The following is a 15,828-nucleotide window of genomic DNA, read 5'->3' as shown; positions in this document are numbered from 1 at the left end:
CTCTTTATAGATAGGGAATTCTGTTCAGAGGGAAGTAAATGGATTTAGGAAGTGATTTCCACATATGGCCAGTTATTAGGATCACCTTGAGGATTTGTAAAATAATTTAAGGAGGGATGGAAAAGAATGAAGAGCTTGGTAGATATAATAATTCACAGACACCTGTGAGACATTCAAAGCAGGCTCTTGGGCATGGCAACTTAGAATCTGAGAAGTTTTTTGTTTTGTTTTGTTTAAAGTAAGCTCTACACCCAAGGTTGGCCTTGAACTCACAACTCCAAGATGAAGAATCACACACTTTACTGACTGAGCCAGCCAGGCACCCCTGTGAGGTCTAAACTAGATAAAGATTTTGGAATAAGGGCAAACAGAAGCCATATGCGTGAATTAGATCATCTACTGAGAAAGTAAAGGGAACCTAGAGCAGAATCTTGGTGAATGTTGACATTTAAGGGAAGGGAGAAACGAAGAAAGAAGACCAAGTAGGAGTGGCTAGAAGAGGGAAGAAGAAAATCACTGAGAAGAGAGTCCCAAGAGACTGGAGTCATCAAAGGTATCAAAGCCACGAAGACCTCTTCAGGCTAGGTTACGGATGTTCTGAAGATATTACCTAAACTTCAATGATTATCAAACTCCCTGGAGTAGCCTTCTTAAAATATACAGCATCAAAATTGCTGGGATGAGCCTATGACTCTGTATTTCTGAAAAGCCTCCTGGGTGATTCTGATATGTAGTTGGGTTTGAGAACCATTAATTTAGATGACTTGCCTAATCCAGTAACAGAGAAATTTATTTAAAAGCACTGGAAAGATACCCAAAAAAGAAAAATCTAGGCAGAATGTCAGAATACTTTTGATAGCTTATGTTATAATCTCTCCTTGGAAAGAACTAAGGTAAGTCCCTAACTTGCCACAGTTACGCATTTTAGAATGACGCCGCCATAAGAATAAAGTAATGTCCACAGTAGAGAATATGTCATTTTCAAATACTACTTAAAAATGTTAAAAGGTGGGGCGCCTGGGTGGCTCAGTTGGTTAAGCGACTGCCTTCGGCTCAGGTCATGATCCTGGAGTCCCTGGATCAAGTCCCACATCGGGCTCCCTGCTCAGCAGGGAGTCTGCTTCACCCTCTGACCCTCCCCCCTCTCATGTGCTCTCTCCCTCTCGTTCTCTCTCTCTCAAATAAATAAATAAAATCTTAAAAAAAAAAAAAATGTTAAAAGGTGGTAAAGAACATAAAGAGCTAGAATTAAATAATTTATTACAAAGAAGCTTTGCCCATAAATCTGTTTCATCAACATACATGACACTTCAGGATATTCATAACTGGAGTGAGGAAAACTTAAAATTATTGTGAAAAACAAGAATGAGATTCAGGTAACAACTTGTGATTCTGTGCCCTAAAGAAACCTTGTTCACAATAACAGGAATGTTGATTAAACAACTGACCAGAATAGCGAGTTCAAACTAAACCTTCCTTTCATTCCTGCAAATACAAGGAGGAAAAGAACTGTAACACGCTTACTTTACAAATCCTTCCGATCTCACAATTGGCCTGGGTGATTAATTAATCAAGAAAGTCTTTAATTGCTTTTTCTACTCCTAAGTAACTAAATATAAATCACCGATCAACAATGAATAAAGTAAAAGTGGAATTCTAATAATTCCATCCAATTCATTTTAACATATATTATTCTGAGAATCAAGTGTCCTTCTCCTCGCTAAGTAAATGAGATTTTCCTCTAAGGCACAAGTGCATTTTTCACAGATTCTGGAACTCGACTTGCATAGTAGTCGTAATTGCGCAGCGTGGCAAGGACGCCTGCAGAGTTCATGTGCTTCACCTCCTTGTTATACTGAAGGGCATTTCCATGGATATCAGTTAGCTTGCCTACAGAAGAAACATCAATACAACATTAGCGGCTCGCCAGATGGTTATGTTTCTAGTTATTTTTAAATGCCTCTTACTTCCCCATGCTATAATATAATTCTGGATAAGACAGGAAAAATAATGAGCGACTGTAAAGGTTTAAGTTTTAATTCCCTTGAACTTAAACTATAGAACAATTTTGACTAACTGAAAGAGAAAATTATTTTTTCTCCCTGATTAAAATTAATTTCATTTGGCATTTTTAATTCATATTTCTTGGCATCAATTAATTTCCCTTTTCCTGAGGTGATTACTTTTCCTGTTGGTTCTACTCCATCACTACCATTCCCATTTTCAAAAGTGTTTTCTTCATTCTACCACTGAATATTAACTTTAAATTTTAGTAAGAGTTTAAGTGAAATATGCTCATCAAATATAATTGTGTTACATTACAGTTTCATTTAGCATCCTAATGAAATGGGATTGTGATGAATTTAACTCTCTAGTCATGTAATATGCTGATGAGATATGATATGGCTAATATATTAGGAGAAAGGGTAGAACAAAAATCAAGTGCTTTGTTTAAGAGAAGTAAACTGTTGTCTTATGGAACTTGAAAAATCATCTTACTATGCATATATTCGTAATATTTTTTCAGTGAGATTCAAAAAAATTCTAACTCCATGATCTTAAGCACTAGTACTGAAACATTTACCAGTATTGGCTTAAATGAAACTAAGTGAGGTGAAGACAATGGTTTTACTTTTCAAGGAAAAAAAAAAAAAAACCCTAGAAGCATTAAAGCCACAAATCAATAAGGGTTTAATTAAACCAACTATATGTAGCTTGAAATCCAAAAGATAAATAACTAAAGAAAATGAATTTGCCGAAAAATCGACGTTCTCACTTCTGAAATGCAGGGGTTGGACCAGCTAATCTCTAGGATTCCTTCGAACTTTTATATCCTCAGAACGTAGGTAAAGTAATACTGAAAGATTCTGTCGTAGCATAATATAAAAACTATAACACCTGTAATTCCCCAAAATAAAAGGGACTGACCTCCCACAGCATGTAAAATGACTTCTGGAGCACAAGTATCCCACTTCTTACATCCAGGACTCGCAAATACATACGCAGAGGCTTTGCCTTCAATCAGCTGAATAATCTGTAGGGTTGGAGATAATAATTATCCCCAGGCCATGAAAAGATTGAAGAATAAGAGAAATCACTTGTTTCTATCAAGTATATTTCATCCATTCCTCTGTCAGACTCAACTTAGGTGAAGGCTTTTAGCAGGTTGAAAGGACAAGAGTATTATGGAGAAATATACAGAATACTACAGAATATAGAATCATATAGTGACCTGGGGGGGGGGGGGGAAGTGGTTAAATAAGCCACAAGGAGGAGATCGGAATAGTCTTCATAGTCCTACTTAGATAAAGTTTTCTTTTTATTATGTTGGTTTTTTTCTTACTGTAAAAGCAATATATGGTATATTGTAGAAAAATTGAAGATTTTTAATCTTGTAGATTATATAAAGGATAGAGGAACATCAAGTAGTGCACTAATGTATAAACTGCAGTAAGTCCTAACACATATGCAATGTTGACTAGGCTAACAAGTAGTTTCTTAAGTCTTTGGAGTCCTACTACATATTATTCTTTCTACTACTAAAATATTAATTTTTAAATTGTCATCTTAATAACTCCTATAATTCTCAAACAAAACTGAGGTCACTGATAGAAACTGCATGACTCTAAAAAGTAACCTGCTATCAGGCTTTCATGAGTCATTTACTTATTTTTTGGTTATACTCTGAAATAATCAGTACTGTAAAATTCAGACTTCAAATATTCAGATGAAGAGAGCAGACTGAAAGGAGGAGGAAAATCTCAGTGAATGCAATGTAACCAATTACTCTTTTTAGTACTCTTCAGAAACACCATCAAATGATTAAAACTTGCTGTAGACTTTTATATAAAAGGTTTTTCTTTCATTTAACAAATGTGTGTCAAGTCTTACTATGTACCAAGAACTATTTCGGGTATATTTTCTTAAGGGAAGAAGGACTGTGGCCTTCATTAGACTCTTCAAGAAGTCCTCAACATAAAAAAAGTTAGTAACTGCCCAACAAGGTCTTTTTATAGGAAAAAAGGTGGGGGATGTGTAGGATGGGACTTTTTTCCTAAGGAGAATGATGTCCCTTGGGAATAAAAGACAGAATGGGATTTTTGCGGTTATAAAAGTAAGGGCTAAGAGAAATCACGCCTGTCACTATTTATATTTAGTGAATACCAAGAATACATTTTTTACTTTGAAATGTTTTTGATTCCACCCCCCTGCAAAATACTGTTATTTTTAAACTCCCATTTTCATCCTCTTACCAGTAAATGCTTTTGGAAAATTTAAAAATAGTTGATTATTGCTTCCAAAGGGTAAGTGAAGAAAAATGAATTCCACTCAGTTCAGTAAGTATTTACTATTTGCCTTCCCCGGGCCGGGCATACAAGTGTGAAATGCACGTGCATCAGGGACTATAGCTGATCCAGTATCACCAGGGTGTGAGTTGGGGGATGGCATGAGATAAGGCTGGGGTGTGTTCAAGAGCCAAAATATAGGGGAATTTACACCCATTCTCACAGGCTTTGATTTTGAATTGTTGTGCAGGGAGTTATCCAAGGATTTGGGGCAAGGAAGTGATATACAGTAAGTTTTGCATTTTTAACTGCTTTATGAGGACTGGGACTGAACAGACAGACCACTTGGAAGCTACTGGAAAGTCTGGGTGAGGGATGATGAATTGAAACCTATTACGGTGGGGGCAGTTGAGATGGACAAGAGGAGACATCAGGAAGGAATTAAGAAGATACAGATAGGATATGAGGAAGGAAGGAGTCTAGGGTGACTTTCAGGAGTCTGGCGGGAGTAATTAGGAAAATGGTAGTGCCATTAAGCAGATAGGAAATAGGAGGAATGCATGTAGGGGCAGGAAGAAAAAAGGAAGAGATCCAATTGGGCATGCTGAATTTGAGATATCAGAAATATGTCATCATTATGATATCCAGGGGGCAATCAGATGAGAAGAGATCAGGGCTAGGGATGCAGATCCAACTGTGTTCCGTTTCACAATTTTCTCAGGAGGATGGAAGCCTAGGTGAAAGAATGGGGGAAGTATCCAGGAAGGGGAGGCAGGCCCATCCTTAGGGTCCGCAGAAGAAAGGTCTAGGAAGTAACCCAAGAGGGTCCTCGAGAATACGAGGCCTGGCAAGAGGCACAAGATCTTCTCCTAATGACTTCTATTAGCACAGAACGCTCTCAGATAAAAAGACTTGAACCATAACATTTTTAAAAAATTCAAATGTTGCTGAAATGTGCTTTCAATGGTCAATTACAACCTCTAATTCCTTCTCCCCAGCTCTTATTTCACATTTCGGGAAATGCAGATGTGTTCATACCTTATTTCCTGCTCCTCCCACTCGCAGCACGTCATCGGGGTTCATGGCCGTGACACAGTCAGTCACCAACTTGTTGTTATGGGAGCGGGTCGTTGTGATGATGTGTTTCCCAGCAGGCACCTCTTTCAGCTGAAACCCAAAGGCACCTAAACCTAAAACTCCCCAGATCGTCCTCCCCAACACAGCATCTGGTCCTGCCTATGTAAGTGAGTGAAACAACAGCAAAGTTTGTAAGCATCTGGAGAAAAATGTCAGCCATACATAGAATATCACTTTAGGTTAGCACCATGATTTTTTTTTTTTTAAATAAAAATATGACAATGTAATGTAATAAGGAACAAGAACAATATCATCCACCACGAAATTTTCCTGAGATAATCAACTGAGTATTCTCTTGTTGTTTGGGTTAATAACTGGGTTTGAAAGCTACTGAAGGGAACTTATGGTTATTCCTTAAAGTCCTCAGGAAAGGAAACATCATATTCTGATTCCCGTCTCTCTCTGAATCAGCCACTGATCTCATTATTGTTTTTGAAAACAGCTGTTTGCAAAAGGTACTGAAGTCCCCAGGAAATGAAACACCATGTATTGATTACTACTTTTCACTATCCAAGGAACAAGGATCTTGTTACTATGGGAACAGATAATGGCAATAATGTATTTTGCTGCCATAGAGACGGCAACTGAATAGGGTGATACTGAAGAGTAGCCATGGATAACGGGGTCGGGGTGAAAGATTTTACTAACAATTGTGGTGGTAAAAGGGCAATGACAATGCAACCTTAGCATCTGTATTTTCCTTTGCAGCGTTCAAAGAATTTTCCAAAACATTGTTATAACTCTACAGTTCATATAGAAAAATATAACCTGATGCATAAAATGATTAACACAGAGTCATCGAAACACCATTATATTAATATAGTAAACATATATTGTAGACATACAGACATATATTTTACTGAATACTAAGCAAGTACCAGGCATCATACTAAATGCCTTACATGTATTATCTCATTTAATCCCCAAATAACTCCATGAAGTACGTATTATCATCTTTGTTTTCCAGATGAGAAAAATGAGATTTGGAGTCATTGAAGTAATCTGCCCAAGGACTCCAGGAGGATCATAACCAAACTGAGGCTCATCTGCAGTCAAAGCCAATATTCTTCATCACTAAACTATACTGCCCCATTTTCCTTGTTAAAATGCTTTCAAACCGGGGCGCCTGGGTGGCCGAGTGGGTTAAGCATCCGCCTACGGCTCAGGTCATGATCCCAGGGTGCTGGGATCGAGCCCCACATTGGGCTCCCTGCTCCGTGGGGAGTCTGCTTCTCCCACTGCTCCTCCTTCCCACTTTTGTGCATTCACTCTGACATGCTCTCTCTCGTAAAAATAAATAAATAAAATATTTTAAAAAATAAAATGCTTTCAAACACATCATCTTATTTGCCCACTAACAGTACCCTGGCTGCTGCAGTAGTGAAATATGCTTATGTTGCAGGTTGGATTTCCTGGAAAGCAGACTCTGACATAGGGAGGGTGTTTATTATGGAGTACCCTTAGGAGGGAGGGAAGCACAAGTGGGCAGAGGGAGACACAGAGCTTCATGCAGATCCACCAACAGTCTCAGCTGGCCCAATGGGGAGCTCTGAAGCTAGAATGGCCCTTCAGGGTTATAAAAATCAGAAGGAAATACCAGGCACTTATACTCGTGCAATGACAGTCACTGGAAATGGACTGCCTTGAGAAAGGGCACACCACGGGGCCCTGCAGCTCTTTACAGGTGAGGCAATCCTTGAAGAGGCAGACAGCTGAAGGCTGTCTGCTCACAGCTCGCCCTGCAATGCGGCAACAGAGGAACCAAAGAACAAGCACTGGGCATTCAACATATGTTCATGTGCTTCCCGTGTTCACCATCAAGTCTACACTACAGGACAGTCTTAGAACCTGAAAAGTACAGACAGGCTCTGGTGACCATCGGGCTTTCTCTTGATTGCTGAGATACAGGTCATGCTTTCAAGGAACCTATTTATTAATTCAGTTCTCCAGTTATTCTGAAAAGGAAAGGAAAGCATACTAAAGAGTGGACACAGGTATTCTGGTTCCTAAGATGTCATAGTCCCTCCGTAAGTGAGTATGTAGACAAAGAGGATGTGACCAGGGGATTTGGCACCATGGTGAGGGAAATGCAACCCTATAAGGCCGCCAGCCAGCCTTCTGCTGTGCTCCTCATCTCTCTGCCTCTCTCCTTCAGAGCACCACACCAACTTTCTCGGGGGTGATAAATGCTAACACTGTCATCTTATTTCATAATGGTTAATTACAATTCATAGTGGTTAAGAAGCTATCTCCAACATATAGACAGATTAGGTTTCCTTGCACTAAGCCACACTGTTTCTTTTAAGTGCCTACCAGCTTCAATATCTGTTAGAATACTAAAGTTTGAATCGTTAGAAGTCTTTCATCTGGCTCAAGAAAGCACTATAGAGTATTTGCTAAGGGTCTGGACCTGGGCTTCTTTCTTTCCTTTTTTTTTAAAAAGATTTTATTTATTCATTTATTCAGAGAGAGAGAAAGCGAGCAAGTGCAGGGGAGTGGCAGAGGGAGAGGGAGAGAAAGAATCCCAAGCAGACTCTGCACTGAGTGCAGAGCCGACTTGGGGCTCAATCTCAGGACCCCGAGATCATGACCTGAGCTGAAATCAAGAGTCAGACACTTAATCCACTGAGCCACCCAGGCACCCCTGGACCTGGGTTTCAATCTCCAGATCTGTCAATGACAAACTGAGTGGTCTGGCAGCAAGTTACTTGCCTCCGTTTCCTCTTCTTTAAAACAGGAACAAAGTTTCCTTAAAGGACTGTGGTGTGTATTAAATGAGATAATGCATGTGAATCCCTTGAGTCTGGCAGCACACAGTAGCTCATGACAAATTGTAGCTACTATTATTATACCGATGATTACTTAAAATTGAATCTCCAGCCTTGAATACCATCAACAGAACTGGGCAACTTTTCCACTTGTCGCAACAAATTTTAAGGCATAAAAGAGTAGAGGACGAGAGGAAAAAGAGAGTGCAGAGGAACTGTGGGCAAGGGAGAGGCAGCAATGGGAGAAGCAAACAGGAGGAAGTGAGCTGGGACATGGGATGGACAATGGCCACCCAGGGTACCACAAGTCACCTGCCTCTTTTCTACCTACTAGTGGGGCCAAAACCCTAGCTATTTTTCTCACCTTTGCTTCATTCCTGTGTTCCCTTAACTTCTGCTTTTCATTGTTCTGTGGAAAATGAATACGATGTTTCTAATCTCAGAAAGAAGTGATGGAAAGTATTAATAACCCCTAAGCACTGTGATCTGATGAAAAGTGCCATGCATTACAACATTATCTATGAGCTAAATGCCCCTCTTTTAAGTAATAGTATTAACTTACTTTAAAGTTTACATAAAAACCACAAACTTGTGTCTGCATATAATGCTATATAAATGTTAAAGTCATATTAAAAGAATTCACGACACTTAAGCAATTCAATATGGGAGACTTTCCTAATAATGCACTATTTTTGCTAAATGATTTCAAGAAGCACAGGATTATAAATAAAAAATTATAATCGTACACATGAAAAACAAATTTATCTTAGAGATTAAGGGCGCCTGGGTGGCTCGGTCACTGGGCATCTGCCTTTGGTTCGGGTCATGATCCCAGGGTCCTGGGATCGAGCCCCGCATCGGGCTCCCTGCTCAGCGGGAAGCCTGCTTTTCCCTCTCCCACTCCCCCTGCTTGTGTTCCCTCTCTTGCTCTCTTTCTGTCAAATAAATAAATAAATAAAATCTTTAAAAAAAAAAAAGAAAAGCAGAGATTAATCCTGCTCTTAACTCAAATTAGAAATTCAGTAGTAATAGTCCCCACTCTGGTTACTTTGATTCTCCAAAGTTCTATCAAGATCACACTAATGTAAATACCTCAAAAATTTTACTGCAACAATTTCCTTTAACATTTAATGCGATTTCATGGTATATTTCTGCTTTGGAATTACATTAGTCTCTTGCTTCTAAGGAAGACAGTTTGTTTGGAGTATAATAGAAAGTCAGAGCAGATTAGAGAGAGAAAATAATTAGAACTGAGTGCAAGAGCATATCCAGTTCTGTTATCAATGCTGACTGCAATTTAGGCGCTATGTAGTATTACCTGGAAGACAACATGGCTAGCATCTTTTCTTGGTTGAAATGGTTCATTTCTTCAATATGCTCCAAGAACCACCGGCAAATCAGGTGTCTCAATGACCAAGCTAATCAAGAACCATGTCAGTAATTCCCAAACTTCTGCATTTGAATCATGAGGCATACATAAAATATATATACATATATATACACATATAATACATACGGCGTGTCTGCGTACACACAGATACATACATATACATTCCTGGTATCAATGCCCTGAGAGGTTCTGATTCAACAGGTCTGGGGTACGATCTGGGAAGCTGTATTTTGTAGACCTCCCCAATAATTGTATGGGCAATGAAGTGTAAACCACTGAGTTAGATAACATCAGGAATCATATAACACTCTACTTACTTATCTAATGAAATATTTTTGTATCATTTATAGTAATACCTGGTAGTTGTAATATGGCTGGTTAATAACTCCTGCTATGGCTTTTCCTTCATAAGCAATTCCAATAAGGACTGTCACATTGTCAAGAAGACCTGTGAAGAAGAAATGAGTATCAAGAAGATCAATGATATAACTTGCTCATATTATGACTTATCATCGGCACATCAATTGCTCCAAGCTATTTTTGGAATAAAGGTAAGAAATCTGTAATGATTCATCCACGATCAGTCCTACTTCTGACAAAATGCACAAATTATAAGAGATGGCTGGCCAGAGACAGAAGTAGGATCTTTGGCCACTTAACTGGATCGACAGACACTGGTTGAATAAGCCAGCCATGACTCTGCAGCCATTGCTAGATTCCTGGGCCCCTCCACCACCTTCCATGTCACTGCTGCCTGCTGGATCACTCTCTACTCCAGGATTATTGTCTAGACCTGCACTGCAAGTCTCTAAGGTAAGGTTTCTCAAAGTGCAGTCTACGGATTATCAAGCAGCATCGGAATTAACTGGCATAATTTTTTTTAAAGTAGGCTCCACACCCAACATGGGGCTCAAACTCACGACCCTGAGATTGAGAGTTCCATGCTCTACTGACTGAGCCAACCAGGCGCCCCTGAACTGGCATAATGTTAGTATTGATTCTCAGGGTCCTTCCCAGAACCAGTGAATCAAAATCTCTGGAGGTGGGGGTCAAGAGCTAAACAATCTATCTGGGTGTTCTTATACATACTAGGCTGTCTAGAGCTTCCCTATTTCTTAATGGATTATAGTGATATTTTACTGCATACACATACATATACATACACGTGCATATATACTGTGTGACTGACTCATTACAGATATGTCTCACCCAAGTAGAGTTTTTTCTAATGATTATGAGAAATCTTATTTTTAAGTCATGAAGCTGAGAACCAATATAAGAAAACCTATGTAGATCTCGGTTTCGAAAATAAAACTCTAAGCTTATATATGCTCTGCTCCTAAAACCTAAAACTCTGGCTCTGAGCCTGGTCTTTTTACTTTAATGCTGCCAATTTTATTTTAATGTGTTGCTTTCTAATTTTTCTCATCTTAGGCAATTTCAGAAAGGAGAAATATTGTACCGTGTTCCCAAACTCATCTTTAAAGGTGAAGCTGTGAGTGAGAAAGCAGCTCAGATGGCAAGGGCGGGGGGTGCGGGGGGGGGGGGGGGGGGGGAGGGGGGAGCAAGGGGGGGGGTGGACCTGGCAGGGGAGGGCATGGTAGTAGAGCACAGCTGGGCTCTTCCTTGTTCTCTCCCCCAGTAGAGCTGGGGGTTCAGTGTAGTCCCTTTGGTAACCCTGGCGTTGTGTTAGTTATTCCCACCTGCAGGACATTAGAATCACGGCACTGGTAGAGGGTCACAGGGTGGTATTTAAAGGGACTGAATTTTCTCCCTCTCTGTCTTGACAATCGCTGATATACAATAATAGCGAGGATGAGCACAAATACAGCTTCAGGGCATAAACATAAAATATGATACTGGGTTGTCATGCAGCAGATGAAATATTAAGTGTTTCCAAATAAATATCGTATACTAGACCTATTGCTATCAAAAACAAATACCAAAGAGATACCAACCTTCAGTATATTCCTTGGTACCATCCAGAGGATCAACCCAGACCACAAGCTAAAAAAAGGGAAATATCCAAATTAAGCATACGACATTTAAAAAATAGGTTTAAGTAGATTAAAAACACCTTTTTTTCATTTTTGAAGTTATATTTTGAATTGCTTAAGCTAATATCAGTTTTGTGATAGTAAAAAACCTTATTGTTTTGTAATCATGGGAAAAGTCCATTTAAATTAGAGAAAAGTCTGATCTAAGAATTTTAAATAGGAAATGCTTCACTCATCCATTTACTGTCACCTGAACACTAAACACAATGCTATGAACACACTGAGGTCTAGGTGGTGGTACAGGGAAAACTTTAAAGTGGCACCAAAAATGTTTTAAACAGTGTGTGGCTGCTACTCACTCTGACATATAAATGCTGATTTAAAAAAAAATAATGACAGTCTAATTTTAACTTAAGGACACCGTTTATATCCAGCCAAGAAAAATGAACGGTTTATAAATTGACAGTAGACAGAAAAAGAAATCCCTTCTACTTAGGACTTCAACATGATTCAGGATATGCAGACCCACCAGAATTACAATGCTAGGCATGAATCTGTGAATGAGGCTCACTTCTCCCAGAAGACACCACGTCTCACTGTCCTTGTGTCCTCCCTCCCTCAGAGCAAAGCACCTGACTCAGAGTAGGTACTGATGAATGTGTGTTAAATCAATCAAACCTCAACAACTAAAGAATTAGGATAGTTATCTGAAGCTACAGATTTATTTTTTTTTTTTTTTTTAAAAGATTTTATTTATTTGACAGAGAGAGACACAGCGAGAGAGGGAACACAAGCAGGGGGAGTGGGAGAGGGAGAAGCAGGCTTCCCGCTGAGCAGGGAGCCTGATGAGGGGCTCGATCCCAGGACTCTGGGATCATGACCTGAGCCGAAGGCAGACGCTTAACGTCTGAGCCACCCAGGCGCCCCTGAAGCTACAGATTTAAACAACGTTATAAAGTAAGCGAGGTGAGTTTTATAGCCTTCCAAACATAAGGCAGCGACCTATCTCACTGCCTTCCAGCCTCAATTACCAACGAAAAGTTTTACTACCAAACCTACTAACAAATTAGGTGTTCTCCCTAGAAGTATTTTCAGTAATAGTTTTAGAGTAGAGAAGAAACCGATAGGATGAGGAACAGAACCCTAAATTAACAGGTCACACATTCCCATATGGTCGCCTGACACTTCTGTGCTGGCCCTGAAAGATTTCAAGTTCCTAGGGGCCCCTATTTTATGTCTACCAGCTTTTCAACCTTACAGGCAAATTTTATTTACTAGAGCACAAACATGAAGGCTAACAAAGACTTAAGTAATCATATGGCTCATACATCCTCTTCTTTAATAGCACTGTACTGGGATGGGCACGGCTGCTGCAGTATTTCCTCCCACTGACCATCTTCAATGAGCTCTTGGTCCACTTCTTCAAAAGGCAGATCCTAAAGCAAATAATGCTGATGGTTACTGAAGTTGTTTGGCATTCACAGAGCACCCTTTGTCTTAGTTACAGAAGAAATGCAACATCAGAGTTCACTAGGCCTTCCTGTTTCCCATTTATGTTAAGAGCTTAACCTGAGTCAAAAAATAAAGCACACTGACTAAAATTGCAAAAATGACCACACATGGTCCATCAAAGTTGACTACAAAAAAAAATTCCATCTTCATTATCCTGAACAGTTTTTCTAAAAAAATCTTAAGTGTTATAAACTTATTTAAATAAGTGGCTCTGCAGATGTCCATCGGCAGATGAATGGATAAAAAAGATGTAGTATATACATATAATGGAATATTACTCAGTCATCAAAAAGAATGAAATCTCCCCATTTGTAATGATGTGGATGGAACTAGAGGGTATTATGCAAAGCAAAATAAGTCAATCAGAGAAAGACACTTATCATATGATCTCACTGATATGTGGAATTTAAGAAACAAAACAGGATAATAGGGGAAGGGAGGGAAAAATAAAACAAGATGAAATCAGAGAGGGAGCAAACCATAAGAGACTCTTAATCATAGGAAACAACCTGAGGGTTGCTGGAGGGGAGGGAGTGGGGGGATGGGGTAACTGGGTGATGGACATTACGGAGGGTATGTGATGTAACGAACACAGGTTATTAATAAGACTGATGAATTACTGAACTCTACCTCTGAAATTAATAATATATTATATGTTAATTGAATTTAAATTAAAAAATAATCAAAAACAAAAACAAACAAACAAAAATTAAAAGAGTTCTGATTTCACTCTAGTTTCCATAAGGAACACTTAAATGGCTTTAAATGCCTAACCCGCCCTCAACAGGATTCAGTGTGTAATAATTCAAAATGAATTAATCATTAAAAACCTATCTGTAAGCATAAGATTCCTGCCCCTTATTATCCTAAGCCCTTAATAAACACACTCTCAAAAATCAAAATAAATAAATAAATAAATAAATAAGTGGTTCTGACATGAGAGACTTCTCCCTCAATTACATGAGATGTGAATTCCTTCACTTTCAGTGTTATAGTCTTTGGACAAGTGTGCAAGGAAGCCTAATTAAAAAAAAAAAAAAAAACCAGAAACAACAAAATCCATTTTATTCCAAAGTTCTAGAACTCTGCCCATCTCATAGTTTGCATGCTGATTATTACAACAAGAACCCTATGTTCTGTGGTCAAGAATTGAGACATCTGCCTAGAAATGGACTAAAATATTTTATAATCAGACATTTCCTTCAAGTCCAAGGAATAGGCTAATTATTTTGGTGTTAAAACACCAGATGTAACACTTGAGATAGTAACAGTAGTATGGAAGTCATTAAAGTGGCAATTATAAATCCATATGGTAAACAGCTCCCATTAAAAAAATAGTGCATCCCTGACAAGTCTTACCTCTTCCCCTATGATTGTGAGCTTGGGGAATTTCCGTGCCAATGAAGAGCATATGCTCATTTGTGCCAATCGGTCAGCTTTGGTCTGCAGGTCTGTTGCACAGGTCTGCAACAAAGAATGTAAATTTTAGCAGAACTAATCTGAAATCAGTTGTTCTCTGATTCCTAATGCATGAGTGTCTATGTCATTTAAGTTGCACTGTCTGTTTTTAGATTCGTGGAACTTAACACCAAATGAGTCAACTAGTTTCCTGGCTTGGTTTATCTCATGGGATTTATAGTGGTTAAAGTTTGGAAAGGAGCTTTCTAGGTAATAGATTATTAGAACACTTTCTCCCCCATTTGAGAAATCCCCTTCATAAGATCTCTAGATCAATCTTTTGCTTAAAAAGATGAAGAGATAGGAAATTCATAACTTTTCAAGGCAGTCAAAGCTAAAAACTATTTTTAATTGTTTGAAAGGTATTCCCAATTTGGATCCTTCTATAACTTCTACTCACTAGTCTTCTACTAATCTACTTAACATATACTTTCCTAATAATTCAACAGGTCCTCAGGATGATAGAAAGAATTCCTATTTCTAAAATATAAAAACTATGAAAATGAACAGCAATAACATTTGATATATAGCATTCTCACTCAATCCCTACGTCAGATAGTCATTCCAGTAAAAGACAGTGGAAAATCTTGCAAATGACAGTCACAACCTCTTTTGTTAGTCTGCTTTCACAGAATTATGACATGCTGCAATTTATATACGCCTGGTTAGGTAGAGTTACAGAATGTATTACTTTTAGTAGTAAAAATTTTATAATACTTTTTAATGAAACAAGGAACGATCATGAAAATCAAAGACTTTTATGTTATGCTGAAGTCTGCTGGTTACCTACATGCAAAGTACTAGTCTGCTGGAATTTAGGGCCACAAAGACAGAGATTTTTGTTTTATTTCCTAAAGAATTGTGTCTGGCACACCACAGGTACTCTAGAAATACCTGCTGAAACTTCTTAAAAGAATTGTTAAATCTGAAGATGACTTCTGTGTCAATCAAGTCTAGAGACTACTCTCCAGAGAGAAGCAGACACATTGACAGCCATTACGTATATGAGGAAAGCTATCCCAATTCTTTTCTTGTCCAGACATAGCGCCAGACTGAAACTGAATCATCTGAATCCTTTGTGTGACAAATTTAATTCTGCCCTGCCTCTTTTAAAATGAGGTGTCAACAAAGTGCCTGACCAATAGAGAGGACAGGGAGATTGTTACCTTTTTTATTATCTATTAGCTAGAAGTGCCTGATACAGAGGACAGGGTGATAATTACCTTTTTTATAATCTATTACCTAGAAGTGCCTGACCATACAGAGGACAGGGAGATCGT

General features: G+C 38.7%; 1 protein-coding gene across 4 annotated transcripts in view; it reads right to left on the bottom strand.

Annotated features, from left to right (window-relative positions):
• Nucleotides 1–1,243: 1,243 nt before the first annotated feature.
• The window catches only part of BPNT1 (3'(2'), 5'-bisphosphate nucleotidase 1), a 22,695-nt gene continuing 8,110 nt past the window's right edge, over nt 1,244–15,828 (bottom strand). For 3 of the 4 annotated variants that reach the window (XM_032422325.1, XM_032422326.1, XM_032422328.1), the window contains exons 3-10: nt 14,450–14,554; nt 12,907–13,014; nt 11,540–11,588; nt 9,938–10,029; nt 8,556–8,600; nt 5,325–5,522; nt 2,929–3,034; nt 1,244–1,890 (exon numbers count right to left, since the gene is read on the bottom strand). In XM_032422325.1, the coding sequence (XP_032278216.1) occupies nt 1,742–1,890; nt 2,929–3,034; nt 5,325–5,522; nt 8,556–8,600; nt 9,938–10,029; nt 11,540–11,588; nt 12,907–13,014; nt 14,450–14,554 (852 nt within the window). In that variant the 3' untranslated portion in view covers nt 1,244–1,741. The remainder of the gene's footprint in view (nt 1,891–2,928; nt 3,035–5,324; nt 5,523–8,555; nt 8,601–9,937; nt 10,030–11,539; nt 11,589–12,906; nt 13,015–14,449; nt 14,555–15,828) is intronic. The other variant, XM_032422327.1, reaches the window with a different exon arrangement.

This window comes from Phoca vitulina, unplaced genomic scaffold (assembly GCF_004348235.1).
Source record: "Phoca vitulina isolate PV1807 unplaced genomic scaffold, GSC_HSeal_1.0 scaffold26, whole genome shotgun sequence".
NCBI classification, from domain to species: Eukaryota; Metazoa; Chordata; class Mammalia; order Carnivora; family Phocidae; genus Phoca; species Phoca vitulina.
The sequence above is the reverse complement of the archived record's forward strand: the minus strand, read 5'-3'. Positions and strand labels throughout refer to the sequence as shown.